The 19,977-nt window shown below is 41.8% G+C and overlaps 1 protein-coding gene across 1 annotated transcript in view; it reads right to left on the minus strand.

Moving 5' to 3' along the window:
- Positions 1-19,977, minus strand: part of Ctr1A (Copper transporter 1A) — a 32,137-nt gene that overhangs the window by 7,671 nt on the left and 4,489 nt on the right. The window contains exons 2-3 of the mRNA XM_080278746.1: positions 17,635-17,733; positions 9,737-9,766 (exon numbers count right to left, since the gene is read on the minus strand). Coding sequence (XP_080134872.1) covers positions 9,737-9,766; positions 17,635-17,733 — 129 coding nt within the window. The remainder of the gene's footprint in view (positions 1-9,736; positions 9,767-17,634; positions 17,734-19,977) is intronic.

The raw sequence follows: 19,977 nt of genomic DNA on the forward strand, positions 1-19,977 counted from the left end.
CATGCCTGGAATACACCCTACAACTGCATGGAATCATGGTAAGGCAGCTTTTACTGTTTGTTGCAAAAACTTTTTTTTTTTTCCATTTTTTCCCATTTTGTGTGTGTGTGCTGGGGGAGAACTTAAAGTTCATCCCTACAACTCGGTAAATAGGCTAACTCGGCAAGGCTTACATGTATTATGCCGAGTTGTTGAGGTCTTACTGTATATTTTGTTTTTTTTAACTCCTTGCAGCCACAATTCAACAGTTAACTATCTGTGTTGCATATGTAACAAAATTCTTGAGATTGTGAGTTTGTTATAATATTGGTGGAATGGCCGTGCCTGTCTGGTAAAGAATTGCCTCGTTTAAGTCCATAATGGTGGGCAACTTTGGCTCTCTTCTCACCGCTTTCAATTCTCCTTATTACATCTAACTTTTGGGTGTAAGTTAACATTGGTTTCTTTTTCAACACCTTCCTCAAAGAAGTTACTAACTTAGGAAGGTTGGCTTCTTCTTCTTCCTCTTCCTCAAAGAAGATGCTGACTTAGGAAGGTTACGATTGGCCATGGTAACAAAGGGCAGGCGGAGGAAGCAGGGGGACGGGAAAATCCTCTTATAAACCACACAGGAACCACACACTAACAATGGAGAGAAGACAATGCACTGAGCCGGATGCCATGGTATCAAGCGCACTCGATCATCATGTTTGGTGTGAGAGGAAAGTGCTATGATTGGCTTATAGTAAGTGCTACACTTCAATATGATTACAGCACTTTAGTAATTGCCAAGCCTGACTTTGATTGACTTACACCTAGCTAGACACAGGCTTGAGGTAATGATGGTATGTCTTACACGAGACATTAGAAAAGCGCCAATTTTGAGGCTGGATTCGCAAATTTCATGAAATTTCCATGAGTTACTGATACTGAAAACTGTTGCATGATGTTGCCGCGTATTATGAATCCGCTATTTAGGGTTGTGTGATTTAGGAGATTCCACTGTATAGAGAAAAACAAAGAGGGTGAGATTAAAAACACACACACACACACACACACAATGGGTACTGAAAAATAAAGAGTAGGAAGAGATGAAATAAAACCAAAGAGGCAGGGATACTGAAAACTGAAACAAAAGGAGAAAAGATTTCAGAAATTATAAAATGGTGGAGATACAGAAAACAAGAGGGGAAACAATAATAAAAAGATGGAAAGATGCAGGTTAAGGTATAAGAGAGGACAACAAAATAAAGATGGTGGTGGGATACAGAAAACACACACACACACACACACACACACACACACACACACACACACAATATGGAGAGACTGAGACACAGGAGATGAGAGAGAGAGAATGTCAATGAAAGGCAGGGAGGGAGGAACAAAAACAAACATGAAAGTGAATCAGGAAGTGAGAGGATGCTGCCTAATCAATGAGGGACATCTGTACTATCATCCACATATCACCATCTGTTCTCTGGGTCCACATGTGCTACTACTTACTGAATGCAAATCAAACAAGAACAGCAACAATTAGAACAAGAATGAAAATAATCTATTCATCCATCAACCAATCTTTTATTGTCCAATCAGGGACAAAGATCTAGGATGATATGTCCAGATATTTAAGGTGAGTGACATAATACTGCTGCTGCTGCTGCTGCTGCTGCTGCTACTACTACTACTACTACTACTACTACTACTACTACTACTACTACTACTACTACTAATAATAATAATAATAATAATAATAATAATAATAATAATAATCATAATAATAATAATAATAATACTGTAACAATTGTTTCATTTTCATTTTGAAGGCTCCAACATGCTTGCATGCGTTGGCCTTCGTCACCTAATGGCGGCTCTCCATGCTACTCGATCTCTGGCAGCTTCCTTATTTAATTCTTTAACTCTGAGGTCACGCTCAATGACTTTGTCCCAGGTCTTTTTTGGTCTACCTCTCACTACCCTACCCCAAATATTAACACTTCTCACCTTCTGCACTCATTTATCATCTGCCATCCTTTCCACACGCCCAAACCTTCTCAATCTACCTCTCCTCATCACAACACCAATACACTCCAGTCCCATTCTACCTTTCAACTCTTCAATCATAAACCTAGCCCCCAAGGCCTTGCACTCAAGAATGCACTGTACATCCACCTAATTATTGCCATTTTTGTACATCTGAGCCTATGAATATCCTCTTTGTTTATTGCCCAGGTCTCACTACCATACAGCATTACACTCCAAACACATGCCGCATCTAAAAATCCTCCAGCACAGAGGGAGAGCCCTCTCAATGTCAGGAGAGACAACAGCTCCCTGAACTTCTTCCAACCACTCCTAACTCTAGCAACAGAGCTAGCTCCTGCCCCACCTCCAGCACATAATGTCTCTCTCAAATAACAAAAGTCCTCCACACACTACAGAGACTCACCAGTAAGTTCAATCCTTTCACGCCCGGCAATATCCACCATGCTCTCCCCGACACACCACACATATGAAATCAGTATTATCTTGCAGTCTACTTCTAATGCCACTACATCTCTTATGCACCCACTTATCACAAACACTGCACAAGAGGGAATTACTTCCCATGCCCTTGTGACCAATTGCACATGGCTACTCTTCCTCTTCTTTGATATTAATGCCCCCAGCCCTAGATACCATCAATTTTGTTTTATCTGCATTTACTTTTAAGCCCTTGAGACTCATACCATTTAATAATAATAATAATAATAATAATAATAGTAATAATAACAATAACAATAACAATAATAATAATAATAATAATAATAATAATAATTCATTCATTCTTTCATTCATTTATCATCTAATCCTGTGTTGCCCCAAGAGGAGCACAGAAGCCCAGGGCTAGGCAAGTTGGTCCTGACATTTAAGATGAGAGTGACCATCCTCACTCATCCCTGAGTGGCATTACATGAGCAATAAACCCCTACCACCCCTTGGTTAAACCTGTCCAGGCTCAAACCAACTAGACTGTCTTCATTACCCACTAAACCACCAGGCACCATTATTTGGATATGTGGTTACCATCCAACGTAGTAAATGGTTTCCTGGTGTACAGGAAACCATTTGGCTCATCACTCAGTGTAGAGTCACACATAGAAGGAAGAGGAAAGAATGAAGGAATGAAAGACAGAAAGGGAAGGAAGGAAAGAAGGAAGGAAGAGAGGAAAGGGCAGTCACACAAGAGCAGTACTACATTCAGTGAGTGGATGTGAGTGCCCCAACCTACCACTAAAACAATAATAATACTAATATTATTATTATTATTATTTTTTTCATTCATTCATTCATTGCCAGACGCCATGTATCCCAAACGGGGTGGCCAAGGGCTTAGAGTTAATTGTTTTACAGGGAGGGGCACTAATCCTCCACCAACCCCACTTGACACGTAGGGATGCCAACAGCATCTGGTGTTCCCAGGCGGTCACCCATCCAAGTTATTAATAAAAAAAACATTTCCTCTTCCGTCTTTCTTTCCTTCATTCTTTCCTCTTTCTTCTGCCTATGGGTGACTCTACTGTACACTGAGTGACAAGCCAAACGGTTTCCTGTATACCAGGAAACCATTTACTACATTGGGTGGTAACTATATAGCCAAATTAGGGCGCCTGGTGGTTTTGCGAGTAATTACGGCGCTCCAATCAGACTGAACCGGTGCAGGTTTCTATCCAAGGAGTGGTTGGAGTTTATTGCTTAAGTGAAGCTACTCAGGGATGAGTGAGGCTGGTCACTCTCATCTTAAATGTCAGGGCCAACTTTCCTAGCCCCAGGCTCTTACACTCCTCATGGGACAACATATGACTGGATGATGAGTGGATGGATAATAATAATAATGAATGATGATGATTATCATCATCATCATCATCATCATCATCCGGACCTCCTTTCCCACCCTAGGGCAGAGTGAGGAGTAGCAATGTCCAGACAGCCCAAATTTGCCCAATCCAATGGGCCACACTTCCATTCACTCACCATTCAACCCCCCAGAATCCTGGCTCTATCAGATACGCCAAAGCATTCACCACATTCTGTAGCTTCACATAATTGTATCCCACAGAGTCAATCCAGATGCCGCCATGTTAAAAAAGGGTGCCAAAATCCCTGATCATGCACTTCTCCTCACAACATTCATCCAGCCAACTCAATCTCTTGTCAGTTCCCTAGCCTCATCGACTACCAAACCTCTCTTCCTCACACATTCATCCACCATATCTCTCCACCTTCTCCTTGGCCTACCTCGCCTTCTTCCTCCTTCGAATTTGCTCAAATATACCTTTTTCATCACTCTATTGTTGTCCATTCTCTCCACATGACCATACCATCTCAGTACACTTTCTTCGATTCTGGTATCCACCGACTTCCTCACTCCACATCTTTCACGAATCACATTATTTCGTATCCTATCCACCCTCTGTATTCCACATACATTCCTCAGCAGTCCCATCTCCACTGCTCTTACTCTTGACTTTTCATTTTCATGCCACACCATAGTCTCACATCCACATGTTAAAGTTGGCACTAACATTCCTTCATGTAAGCCTCATGCAGTTGCAACATTCAAACCTCTGTTTCTTATCAAGGCCTTCATTGCACCAGCTACTTTTCTTCCTTGTGTCACTCTACTTTCAACTTCTTTTGCACATTTTCCTCTCTTTTCTATCACTGTACCCAGGTATTTGAACTCTCTCACCAATTCCAGTCTCTCTCCATTCACTGTTACATCGCACTGGGAGTCACCATCTCTTTCAATAACCATCACTTTACTCTTTTCTACATTTACTCTCAAGGTACGACGCTTACAGACATCAGCAAAACTCTGCACTAGCCTACCAAGTTCTTATCCGATACTTGCAAGCAATACTGCATCATCAGCATTCAACAAATTTGAAATATTCCATCCATCACCATTCATTACCAATGCCATCTCTCTCTCCATTACTCGTGTTTTTACTTCTCTCATCACCCCATCCATATACATGTTGAACAACCATGGGGACATCACACAACCTTGTTGCACGCCCACACCGATCATGAACCATTCACTTAGACGTCCATTAACCCTCACACAAGCTTCACTACCATCATAAAAACTCTTGACGGCACCTAGCAGCTTACCCTCTACACCGTACATGTGCAAAACTTTCTACAATCCTTCTCTGTCCACTTTAACATATGCTTTTTCCAGATCCATGAATGCCATAAACACCTTATGGTCCTCCTCACAAGCCCTCTCTACTATCTGTCTCACTGTAAATATTTGGTCCAAACATCCTCTGCCACTCCTAAAGCCACCCTGTTCATCACTCACTAGGACTTCTGATATCTCTCTTACTTTCTCTATAATAATTCTTCCATATACCTTACATACCACACTCAATAAACTTATGCCATGATAATTCTTGCACTCACTTCACTCACCTTTATTTTTGTACAGGGGTACAATCACAGCCTTCTTCCATTCTGTGGGCACAGTTTCACTCATCCTTGCCTTCTTACACATCTCCAACAAGCACTTCATTCCACTGTCTCCACTGCACTTAAGCTTCTCTGCATACACCACATCAACCCCAGCTGCTTTCCCATTTTTCAGCCGCTTCACAGCATTCTTCACTTGTGCGAGTGTCACGTCTCCTGGCACTGCATTCCTTCTCTGCACAACCCCAAAACCAATCATGTTTACAGCTCCTCTGCTCCTTCTATTCCCGTTCATCGAGCTTTCAAAATATTCTTTCCATCTGGTCCTTATTTCATCTCTATGAGTTAATAATCTATCACCTACATCCTTCGCACCATCACATTTCTTTCCGCTTTCACTTCTACATTTCCGCACCTCTTTCCAGAATAACTTTCTATTTTCAGAGTAGTTCACATTCATTTTTCTTCCTAGATCCTCATTTACCTGTGCTTCTTGCTCTCAACATATTCAGTTCTTATTTCAACTGAACCCGTTCTGTAACCACTTTAGCCACTTCTTCCTCTCTTCCTCCACCGCTCTCTTTACCTCCTCATCCCACCATGCTGTACCTTTCTTCTTTGTTGTTACTCTTGCCACACCACATACCGCTTTAGCATTCCTAACTAAGCAATCCCTATATGCATTCCACAGGCTGTCCAGATCCATTTCATTCCAATTCAGTAATTCTAACTCCTCCTCTACTTTGGTCCTGTAATCATCTGCGATTTCTTTGATCCTCAGCTTCTCAACTTTCAGTCTTTCCCCCTGACTGCTCCTCTCTCTCCTGATCCACCTCACTCCTCTCAGCTTGATCTTGCATACCACAATCATATGATCTGACAGACCTCCACGTGGTCTTCTCACGGCCCTCGTATCAGCAACCATTCCCATCATCGACCTCTCTACAAGCACGTAATCAATCAGGCTTCTTTCAACACAATCCCCATTCCCTTTATACCACGTATATTTACGTGCATCTCTGTGTTTGAAATACGAGTTACAAATGCACAACCTCCTCTCCTGATACATATAGTTTAGTCCCTTCCCATGATCATTTTCTCCTGGTACTCCATATCAACCCATTATGTCATCCCCAGGACCAGTGCCTACTCTTCCATTCATATCCCCCATTACAATCACTTTATAGCTCCTGAGCATTTCTCCCACTATTTCACCCCGCTCATCCCAAAACCTGTCTTGCTCTCTTTCACTCCTGTCCTCACATGGTGCATATGCCACAATTACTGCCACTTTCATCTTCTCACAATTACTGCCACTTTCATCTTCTCAAACTGAATTTGACATACACCTCGAGCTGACACATTTGTAGTCTCTCATTCCACTCTGCCACATCTCAATTCATCAACAAAGCAACTCCTTCCTTGCATCCTCCTCACCCATTCATTCCCGATCTTAAACATTTTACACCCTCCCACTCTTCCACTTGGCACCCTTTCATCATCATTTCACACAATGCCATCACGGCATATCTCACACTCTTGAACACATTCACCACTTCCATCCTCTTGCTCTCCTCATTCACACCTCTCACATTCCACATCGCCATGCAAATCTGCCCATTTGGTTGGGGGCCTGGGCAGGAATTAGGCCTTCCGAGGCTCTCTGAAACCTCTGCCATGATTAAGTGATTTTGGATAGGGGAATCTGGGAGACACTTAACCCTGCCAGAAACGCCGGTTACATGGTTACCACCCAGTGTAGTAAATGGTTTCCTGGGTAGAGGAAACCATTTGGCTTGTCACTCAGTGTAGAGATCATATGGCACCTCTACACTGAGTGAGTGGATGATGGGTGCCATCACCTACTACAGTATAATAATAACAATAATAATAATAAATAATAATGATGATGATGATAATAATAATCTATCTATCTATCTATTACCAGATGCCTCAATCCCATTTGGGGTGGCCACAAACAAATCGCCTCCAAGTCGCCCTGTCCCCCGCCATTTCACTGCCCTGCTCCCAACTCACACCCCCCTCTCTCATATACCTCTCCACCCCATCCCTCCATCTCATCCTCGGCCTCCCCCTCCCTCTTCCCCCCTCCACCTCACTCACATACACTCTCTTCGTCAGTCTTTCACCCTCCATCCTCTCCACATGGCCAAACCACCTTAGTGTGTTCCTCATAAAACTTCCTATCACATCCACATCAACACCACAACGCTCCTTTATATCCTCATTCGTCAGCCTGTTTCTCCATGTGACTCCACAGGCTCCTCTTAAATAACTCATTTCCACTGCTCTCACTCTTGACTTCTGTCCTTCCAACAACGTCCAAGCTTCACTTCCGTACGTTAGAGGTGGTATCACAATACTGTCATGTAGTAACTTTTTCACTTCCATGCTCACTTCCCTGTTTCTTATCACTGCTTTCAAAGAACCAGCAACCTTTCTTCCCTGCTGTACCCTTTCAAGCACTTCACCCTCCAAACCTCCATCCTTATTCATCACACTACCCAAGTACTTAAACGTACTCACATTTTCTAATTCCTCACCATCCAACCTCGCTGTACATTCACTGACTTCACCTCTCTCAAAGACCATCACTTTACTCTTCCCTACATTCACCTTTAGATTCTGTTTCTTACACACACTCCCAAACTCATCCACCAAGCCTTGCAGCTCCCCTTCGTCTTCACTCAACAACACAGTATCATCTGCAAACAACAGTACAGGGAGTTTCCAAACACTATCCTGTCTCACCAGGGCCACTCCAACATCCACTACCCTACCTTGTACCTCTTTTATTACCCCATCCATGTACAGATTGAACAACCATGGAGACATAACACATCTCTGCTTCAACCCAACTTTCAGAGAGAAAAATTCACTTAGTTCACCATCCACACGCACTGCAGCCTTCGCACCATCGTACATACTCTTCACAGCATTCAACAACTTCCCATCTACTCCATATATTCTTAACATTTTCCACAATCCTTGTCTATCCACCCTGTCATATGCTTTCTCCAAATCCATGAAAGCCGTATACAACTTCTTTCCCTTCTCTAGAAACTTTTCCACTAAAGATCTAAGAATGAATATCTGATCTACACAACCTCTTCCCTTCCTAAAGCCTCCCCTGTTCTTCTCCAACTAATTTCTCTGTTCTTTCTCCAACTCTGTCAATAAGTATCCTACCATACACTTTTCCTATTATACTAAGAAGACAAATGCCGCTATGATTACCACACACTTCTTTTTCCCCTTTTCCTTTGTACAAGGGAATAATTATACCTGACTTCCATTCCTCCGGGACTCTACCAGTAACCATTCTTCCTTGTTGTACCCTTTCAACCACTTCACCCTCCATCCAAACTTCCATCCATACTCATCACACTACCCAAGTATTTAAATGCATCTACATTTTGCATTTCCTCATCATCCAACATCACTGTACATCCACTGATTTCATTTGTCTCAAAGGCCATAACTTTACTCTTCCCTACATTCATCCTTTAGATTCCATTTCTTACACTCTTCCAAGTCTTGCAGTTCCCCTTCGTCTTCACTTAACTATGCAGTACCATCTCCAAACTACAGTACAATGAGTTTCTAAACATTGCCCTCTCTCATTAAATAATAATAATAATAATAATAATAATAATAATAATAATAATAATAATAAGCTACAGAACGTGGTAAAATTTGGAGGGGCCTATCAGATGGAGCCAGGAATTTGAGGGCCTGAATGATGAGTGAATGGAAGCATGGCTCATTGAATTAGGCAAACTTTGGCTGTCTGGGCATTGCTACTCCTCACTCTTCCCTAGGGAGGGTAGGAAAGGAGGTCTGAAGGATGAAGATGATGATCATGATCATGATGATAACAATAATAGTACTAGTATTAGCAGCAGTAGTGGTAAGAATAATAATAACTGAAAGAGTGGAAACTAAGTAATACTGGAACCCATCAAACATAGCCTGCCATAAGGTGTCCAAAACTATTATAGAAGCCCATATTTATTACAGTGCTCAGCTGTTCATACACCTTAACTTGGCAGGGACTTTTATCCTCTTGCACCTTACTTCCCATAGCTCAGTGGGAAAATAAGACAAAACTAGCTCTACATCCTGTTATGGCTCAGCATTTAAGATGGAGAGATAGTAATTTTAGGCCAAGTTAAAGTGGACACAGTTCACAGTGTTCATCCACCACCATGTGATCAGAGGGGGTAAGGCTTTAATACACAACCGTGCACCACAAACAGAACAAGGTGAAATTACTTACGTGGGAGGCATAATGATCTGCTCCATATAGCTAAGATGACGGAGGACAAAACAAACACATTATTACTCACATGAGGCAAAGCACTGTCAAACAAATACAGTAGGCATATAAACAGTAAACAAAATATATTCTCCAAGACACACATTATCTGTAAATGGTGAGAAGAAAGAAAATTCAGAACAGTACAGTACAGTACTAAGAACTGTGGCTATAAAAATACAGGGTACTATAGTCCTTTTACCTTAACTAGGCCCAGACTTCCATCCTTTTGGAGCTTATTTCACATTCATTGGTGGCAAAATAAGACAATACTGTGGTTTTACACCCTTTATGTAGCATTTCTTCATGGTTAGCATCATAATCCAGTGTTAATCTATTGCTACAACTCAATATTAAAGATAAAGAGATGACAAATTTTGGCCATGTTAAAGTAAAATGGGTGTAGCTCTCATTTCAAGAAGCTACTTTATCATGAGACACATTTCATCAACAGTATCTTTCATTGTAAATCTTCCTCAATAACCACATACTGTATAAGGCACAAGAAATTTTAATTCAAAGTAATCCTTTCTTCATATTTTAATTCTTGCTACTGTCAGTTGCTCTTAATTATGGTAGCTTAGGAAGAGTCCCTATACAGTACAGTAGAGTGAAGTAGTAAAGGGGCTCATGAAAGTTATATCTAACCCCTCCCATTCAAAATGTCTTCCATTATATCAATAATTACAACTAGAAGCAGCAATAAAAAAAGAAAATTATGCACTTGGGCTGATGGTGTTAATTACCTGACGAGGTTCTGTTACTGTGGCTTTACAAAAGTCATACAAAATATACGAGCAAGCAATATGAAAAATGCTGACAGCCACTTGCATGTTACTCCCTCTGATGTGTAGAGACACCAAGTTAGGTTTCTGCACTCTATTATATACACAAGTGCAATTCCTACTGGTGTTACTGACTGACAATACCGTACAGTGAAACCTGATGTTACAACAATGAAGAATAACGACAACTCTGAAAATATAAGATACCAATTTAGCACATTATCTAGCATGTGACTGTCTACAAACTCAAAAATGTCACAAAAGAAGCACCTCACTCCCTGAATGCTGTTTTCTGGGACAATATTAATCTACCACATACAATACATATTCCACATATCCATTTCACATCACAGTATTCCCAGATATGACTGCCTAGAGTCAACAAGTCAATATCACCATAATCCCACAAAATATAAAAAGTAAATACTGTACATACAGATCGACAAAGATCATGATAGTTACACGAGTTTAAGGAATGTTTATAAGTTACCCGGTAATTAACAGTGTGGCAAAATCTTCTTCAAAGATACTGTATTTTATTTCTTCTCTGGTTACTGCCAGCACATTTTCTTCATCAAAGAGGCACCTCTTATATTAACAGGACTATGTGTCATCAAAAGTGAAATAAATAATCTTTGATATTCCATATTTCAAAAAGCCAGTAATTTTGTCAGCAGAAAGAGATTTTTTTCTCTCAGCTGGTACCACTATGTAATCCCCCATTTATCTGACACTGCATTATCTAACATATATTATTATCTGACAAAGCAAAAACTCTGGCTGGCATTAAACGACAGAGCTGAAGTGAACTGAATTTTTCGATCCACCCACCACTCCTCATAACACCCATGATACCCATGTGCAAACATGATGTTTCATCAAAACAAAAACTGCTGCCCGCTCCACCTCAGCCTGGCATTGGTACATGTTTTGTCAAGGAGTTTGCGGCTTTGTTGCCACACCAGAGCTTTTGGAGGGGCTTATGCTGCTCGCACTTGTGCTGTGTGCATGCAGGCATTTTGTGGAAAATAATAAAATGTTTACATAAATAATGTATGCATGCATTTGGCAGCCTCTCTCCTTTGTGTCACATAACTTATGCAGTTGGTCGCCTGCTTTCAGTTATACTCATATTCATCTATGCATCTCAATCTCACTTTTAATGAATCATTTCATTTTGTTTCATTTTTGAAGGCTCCAACATGCTTGAATGCATTGGCCTTGGTCACCTGATGGTGACTCTCCATGCTGCTCGATGTCTGGCAGCTTCCCTATTTAGTCCCTTATTCCTGAGGTCACACTCAATGACCTCGTCCCAAGTCTTCTTTGGTCTACCTCTCGCAACTCTACCTCCAATATTAACACTTCTCATTTTCTGCATCTAATTATCATCCCCCATCCTCTCCACATGTCCAAACCACCTCAATCTGCCAATACACTCCAGTCCCATCCTTCTCCCCAACTCTTCCATCATAAACCTAGCCCCCATGCCCCCAGGTGTCACACTCACAGATGCACTGCACATCCACCTAATCACTGTCATTTCTGTGGGTTTCAGCCTGTGAATATCCTCTTCCTTTACTGCCCAGGTCTCACTACCATACAGCATCACACTTCTAACACATGCTGTATACAAAGATCCCTTAACATGGAGGGAGAGCCCTCTCAATGTCAAGAGAGACAACACCTCCCTGAACATCTTCCAACCACTCCTCACTCTAGCCACAGAGCTAGCTCCGCCCCACCTCCAGCACATAACAATCTCCCAAATAACAAAACTCTTCCACACACTAAAGAGACTCACTAGTAAGTTCAATCCTTTCACACCTAACAATCTCCACATCCTCTCCCCGACACACTGCACACGTGAAATCAGTATTATCTCACAGTCTACCTCTAATACCACTACATCTCTTAAGCACCCACTTATTACAGACACTGTGCAAGATGGAATTACTACCCACACCCTTTCGTCAAATCGCACATGGCCACTCTCCCTCTTTTTTTACAGTACCACCACCAGCCCTAGATACCATCACTTTTGTTTATAACAAAATATATTTGGTGCCTGTACTTCCTCTGTGGACAATATTATATGTTTACATAAATATGCATGCATGTGGTGCTACCCTGTGTCTTTTGTGTTAAGTAACAGCTGTCGGCTCTGCTCATATCCATTTATGTATTTTACTCTCGCGTTTAATAAAGCGTCAAGCAATCTTACAGCCTGTAGCTCCTTCTGCGGAAACTATTAAATGTTAATGTAAAATGCATGCATCTGATGCCAGCCTGTCTCCTTTGTGTTACGTAACTTACATCGCTGGTTGCCTGCTTTTGGCTCTGTTTATTTCCATCTATACATCTCATTCTCTATCTATATATCTATTGCCAGACGCCTTAATCCAGTATGGGGTTGCCACAAACAAATCGCCTCCACATCACCCTGTCCCCTGCCATTTCACCGCCCTGCTCCCAACTCACACCCCCCTCTCTCATATACCTCTCCACTCCATCCCTCCATATCATCCTTGGCCTCCCCCTCCCTCTCCCCCCCTCCACCTCACTCACATACACTCTCCTTGTCAGTCTCTCACCCTCCATCCTCTCCACAAGGCCAAACCACCTCAGTGTGTTCCTCCTAACGATTCCTATCACATCCACATCCACACCAAGACGCTCCTTTATATCCTCATTTGTCAGCCTGTCTTTCCATGTGACTCCACAGGCTCCTCTTAAATAACTCATTTCCACTGCTCTCACTCTTGACTTGTGTCCTTCCAACAACGTCCAAGCTTCACTTCCATATGTTAGAGTTGGTATCACAATACTGTCATATAGTAACTTTTTCACTTCCATGTTCACTTCCCTGTTTCTTATCACTACTTTCAAGGAACCAGCAACCTTTCTTCCTTGTTGTACCCTTTCAAGCACTTCACCCTCCAAACTTCCATCCTTATTCATCGCACTCCCCAAGTCCTTAAACGTACTCACATTTTCCATTTCCTCAACATCCAACCTCACTGTACATGCACTGACTTCACATCTCTCAAAGACCATCACTTTACTCTTTCCTACATTCACCTTTAGATTCCATTTCTTACACACTCTCCCAAACTCATCCACCAAGCCTTGCAGCTCCCCTTGGTCTTCACTTAACAACACGGTATCATCTGCAAACAACAGAACAGGGAGTTTCCAAACACCACCCTCTCTCACTAGAGCCACTCCAACATCCACTGACCTACCTTGTATCTCTTTTATTACCCCATCCAAGTACAGATAATAACCATGGAGACATGACACATCCCTGTTTCAACCCAACCTTCAAAGAGAAAAATTCACTCAGTTCACCATCCACATGCACTGCAGCCCTAGCACCATCATACATACTCTTCACAGTATTCAACAACTTCCCATCTACTCCATATATTCTTAATACTTTCCACAATCCTTGTCTATCCACCCTGTCATATGCTTTCTCCAAGTCCATGAAGGCCGCATACAACTTCTTTCCCTTCTCTAGAAACTTTTCCACTAAAGATCTAAGGATGAATATCTGATCTACACAACCTCTTCCCTTCCTAAAGCCTCCCTGTTCTTCTCTAACTAATTCCTCCGTTATATCCCTAACTCTGTCAATAAGTATCCTACCACACACTTTTCCTACTACACTAAGAAGACAAATATCACTATGATTACCACACACTTCTTTTTCCCCTTTTCCTTTGTACAAGGGAATAATTATACCTGACTTCCAATCCTCTGGGACTCTACCTTCCTCCCAGGCCAATCTGCACATCTTCCACATCTAGTCTGCTACTATCTCTCCCCCATGCTTCAGCATTTCACCACACACTCCATCAATTCCTGGGGCTTTCCCCAATTTGACTTTCTTCATTGCTTCCACAACTTCTACCCCATGACACTTTAGCTGAATTATGATAGATAAACAGGGGATTACTGTACCATGAGCGTTACTGCACTACATATGTACTCGGATTACGTCATTCCATCATGGTGAATATATCCCCCTTATATAGATAGAGAGAATAAACCAACAAGAAGAGGAAAGTTAAGTATAAAAATATAAAAAAAGTCAAGAGTGCTCAGTGAAGTGGGCCATGCGCATGGTTCAGACCTTTGTAATTCTCTGCTTCTCACTGGCTCTGGGAGGATCTTAGCAACGCTGAACATGTGCAAGGCCAATTTCCTGAGATTAAAGAGGAGGCAAGCAGGATCACAATGAGAAGGATAAACATGGGTTAAGTGATGGATACCCTAGAAATAGTAAAACAATGGCTCAAAGCTGGTGGAAATCCTGGTGTGAAAATATTAGTCACATGCAATGCAGTGCTGCCCTGGGTGTCTGCCCTTCCTCTCTTCCTTCCTTCCTCTTCTGACTTTCTTTCCTTCATTCTTTCCTCTTCCTTCTGCCTACGGATGACTTTACACTCCCTCTTCTGTCTTTCTTTCCTTCATTCTTTCCACTTCCTTCTGCCTATGGGTGACTCTACATTGAGTGATAGGCCAAGTGGTTTCCTGTACACCAAGAAGCCATTTACTATGGTAGGTGGTAACCATATCACCAAATTATGGCACCTCATGGTTTAGTGGGTAATTAAGACACTCCAATCAGACTGAGCCTGAGTAGGTTTATATCCAAGGGATGGTTGGGGTTTGCTGCTCATGTAATGCCACTCAGGGATGAATGAGGTTGGTCACTTTCATCTTAAATGTCAGGACCAACTTGCCTATCCCACACTCCTGTGCAATATAGGACTGGATGATGGATGGAAGGATGGAACTTGAATTGATAAATGTGGTAGTAAGTATTCAGTATCTGAGCTCCGATTGAAGAGTGTGACTAGGAATGTGTATAAAGGTAAAGGTGATGTGATGACTAGAGGTAAATGCAGTACAGAGTGCTGAAGCAGTTACATCAAACATTGAAGATTATGAAAAGGGACATGGAGCACATGAAAAGAGAGAAAGCAAAATCAATATTAATGAGATGCAGATTGGTTTTATGTCGGGCAGGGACATGAATGATGCAATATTCACTGTTTGACTGCTGCAAGAGAAATACCTTAGAGAGAATGTAATGTTGTACTGCATTTTTGCAGATGTGGAGAAGGCATTTGATATACAGTAACCATAAGGGTGTAGTAATATGGGCTATGAGAAAGTTACATATTATTTTGAAGAATGGATCATCAGGTTGGTGGTAATTTTACAGTAAAAATTATTTAACTATATCTGAGAGTGAGTAGAGAGTTATGCACGGAATTCTTGGTCATTGTTGGGGTGCATCAGGGTTCTGAGCTGAGTTCCAGCTGTTTAACTTAGCACCTGAAGCACTGCATTAGAAGTGTAATGCTGTATGGTAGTGAGACCTGGGCAGTAAAGGAAGTGGATATTCGCAGGCCCAAATGTAGAGAAATGGCAGAGATTAGGTGGATGTGCAGTGCTTCCATGAGTGCAATGCCTGGAGGGGCTAGGTTTACGATGGAAGAGTTGAAAGGAAGAATGGGACTGGAGTTTATTGGTGTTGTGATAAGGAGAGGTAGATTGAGAAGGTTTGGCATGTGGAAAGGATGGGGGATGATAACTGAGTGCAGAAAGTGAGAAGTGTTAATGTTAAGGGTAGGGTAGCAAGAGGTAGGCCGAAAAAGACCTGGGATGAGGTCACTGAGTGTGACATCAAGGATAAGGGACCAAATAAGGAAGCTGCCAGAGATCGAGCAGCATAGAGACCCATCATTAGGTGACCAAGGCCGACACTCGCAAGCATGTTGGTGCCTTCAAAAAACGAAACAAAACAAAACACTGAAGCATTGTCAAGAAAGTTTAGAGGTGAGCTATGCTGAGAGCTTTTGTATGCTGATGATTTAGTTTTGACTGCTGAAAGCTCATCGGATGCCAGACAGGAGTTTGAGAGGGGGAACCATGATGGGATGGGACAGCATGAAAGCACATAGATTTTATAGTCAATACTAATAAAACAAAGGTCTCAGTCAGTATGTATGAGGTTAATAATTTGTGGAACAAGGTATGTGGCCTAAGCTGTGTGTAAAAAGGGGGCTGGGAGAACTTATACCCTACATACAGACTGTAAAAGATGGGTCAACACGATACAGTGGTGGCAGAGATAGACTGAACATAAGATGTTTTCAATATGAATTACTAAGGGGTATCTGGGATGTAAATGACAGATAGGAAAGAGATGTCTGGGTGACAACAACTTGGAATAAGTGAAGAACCTGTTACTCAGAGGACATGTTAAGAATGATTCGAGGACCGTAAGCTAGTGCCACTGCTAGAATAAGAAGTTTAAGGAACTATTCCCTCTCCTGACTAAAAGGGGCTTTCTTTCCATGCCACAGCTACTCTATAAAATATGTGAGAGATGTGTTATGCTGCATGGATGTGAGATGATCTGTAAGAGAAAAGGACACAAGCAGACTGGGATGCAGTGAAATAAGGATGTTAAAATGGATGAATACAGCATCACTGAGTAACAGAAATGAGAACAGTGTGCTGAAAGAGAAATGTAGCACAAGAAATATTTGAGAGATAATGACAGATGGCATGCTGAATTATTTGGACATGCTGAAAAGAGAGTCACAGCTACAGTATAAAAGTGGAGCAAAGAATGCAAAGTGGCATACTGAAGAAGATGTGGGATATGGTCCTGCATGGAGATCTCCAGGAATGAGAATGGAGGAGATAAATGGGTCACGATCAATACACATCACGAGCTGCCATCATGTGAAAAGCCCAACAGATACTAGCAAGATCAGTGGTTTCTTAAATGCAAAAGCCCAACAGAAACTACTGTAGCATGATCAATTATTTCTTGATATAAACGTAAACCCCACTGACGGTAAAGAATGAAAGGATGGTGATGAACAGACATACTATTAAGGACAAAACCTTGCTCCTCACTGGTTTCTCCAATGAGTTTCTTTAGAGAAACCAGCCAGGAATAAAATTCTGTCTTTTAAAGTGTTCCTCTACATCACCCTCTTATAAATGTCTTAGTGTTTCAACAAAATACTGAAAGGTAAAACTCACTGTGAAGACTTGCTGATGGCTCCTTCTGACTCAGCCGCTCCCTTGGGCACCCCACCACAGTACTGCATGGCCGCAATGGCCTTGCGGAACAAGTGCTCTCTGAGGAAGATATACAATGGGCGTACTGTATCAGATTATGAAGGTAGGTCTATTCTGTTAAGTTTACTCAAGTAATGACCTCTCATAGTGAAGAAGCAAATGTAATTTCTTTCAAACCTCTTCACACCAAGAGGTAGTCAACAATCATCAGTGTCCTGACCTTTTTTCCTCACATAAGGATGCAATGAGGTAGGATCCCAAAATCAGGGAAATAGAAAGTACAAAATTGGACAGACCATCAACAGCACGTCCAGTAAAAAATAATTAAAATACAGTACAATCACCAGATAGCTCTTGGAGTAAAATAAAAAATGCATCATAGTGAGGGGGACTAACTTACTGAAATAACAGTGCTAAAAGAGTAAATCTCTCATTACCAGTGCAAATATTAGGTCCATTCATTTCAATCATTCATCATCTAATCCTGTATTGCCCCATGAGAAGCATAGAAACCCAGGGCTAGGCCAATTGGTCTTGACATTTAAGATGAGAGTGACCAGCCACACTCATCCCTGGGTGGCATTATGTGAGCAATCAACCCCAACTACCTTTTGGATACAAACCTGCACCGGCTCAATCCGACTGGAGCACCTTAAATACCCATGAAACCACCAAGCGCCATAATTTGGTTACATGGTTATCACCCAGCATAGTAAATGGTTTCCTGGTGAACAGGAAACCATTTGGCTTGACACTCAGAGTAGAGTCACCCCTAGGCAGAAGGAAGAGGAAAGAATGAAGGAAAGAAAGACAGAAGAGGAAAGAATGAAAGAAGAAAGAGGGGAAAGGGCAGGCACCTAAGCAGCACTACATCAAGTGAGTGGATGGTGAGTGCCCCCACCTACCACAATTTAGTCCAAGGTCACTTGAAGAACCAGCTCATTACCATTTAAACATACCTTATTTTGTAATAACTCTCGCAACATAAATTGATAAAAGGGTAATACAGTATATAGTACTTGGACTTTTATCAGCATGAGTTTCAAACCCATCTGTGCATCTGATATATCAAATTATTTTGCATACTGAGAGAAAGTGCAATAGTAATGGTTTCTGATATATATATATATTTGTGGTAGGTGGGGATGCTCACCATCCACCCACTCGATGCAGTGCTGCTCTCAGGTGGCTGCCCTTTCCTCTCTTTCTTCTTTCCTCTTATGTCTTTCTTTCCTTCTTTCTTTCTTCTTCCTTCTGCCTACAAGTGACTCAATACTGAGTGACAAGCCAAATGCTTTTCTGTACACCAAGAAACCATGTACTATGCTGGGTAGTAACCATATAACCAAACTATGGCACCTGGTGGTTTAGTGGGTAAATAAGGAACTCCAACCAGATAGTGCCAATGTTGGTTTATATCGAAGGGGTTGTTGGGGTTTATTGCTCATGTAATGCCACTCAGGGATGAATGAGGCTGGTCAATCTCATCTTAAATGACAGGACCAACTTGCCGAGCCCAGGGCTCCTACACTCCTCACGGGGCAACACACGATTAGATGATGTATGTATGTAAATTATATATATTTCCAGCTTAAACATTCAAGAAAGATTATCGAAGCATCACAGTAAGCAGCAATTAAGTGATGTGTCACACTGCATACAGTACATCAAATTCATCACTGGTCAATAGTTATCAAGAAGTAAGAAGTTAGAACTATCAGCTGTTGTTATGGCCCCAGGCTCATCTGAAAATGAATCTAACTGACTCCTGAAGTCCACCAATCTCCTGTCAGGGGACAAGGAATGAGTGGACAGATGTTCATGCAGCCAGCTATATCGTTGCCTCAGCAACTCTTTCTTCAACCTCATCTCAAACCTTAGTACATTTCTGATTTACACCTTATCTTCACATACAGTTAGTCAAGAGGAACAATTCCTTTAAACATATGCTGCTGGAACTTCACAAAACCACATTCAACACCTCCTCTTGACTACTAATCATTCATTCAGAAAGATCACATTACACCTTGGTTGAAGGTGCTGGCAACCCATCATCCAGTCACCTGATGTAGTGCTGCTTACTTCTTCCTTCACCTTTTTCATTCTTTTTCTGTGTCTGCTCTCCTCTCTTCCTATACCTCCCATCTTTCCTGTCTATCTATCTATCTATCTATTGCCAGACGCCTCAATCCCGTTTGGGGTGGCCACAAACAAATCGCCTCCAAGTCGCCCTGTCCCCCGCCATTTCACTCCCCTGCTCCCAACTCAATACCTCTCCACCCCATCTCTCCATCTCATCCTCGG

This window comes from Coenobita brevimanus, chromosome 74, assembly GCF_032717465.1.
Source record: "Coenobita brevimanus isolate Jiangsu-jjx chromosome 74, ASM3271746v2, whole genome shotgun sequence".
Classification (NCBI taxonomy): domain Eukaryota; kingdom Metazoa; phylum Arthropoda; class Malacostraca; order Decapoda; family Coenobitidae; genus Coenobita; species Coenobita brevimanus.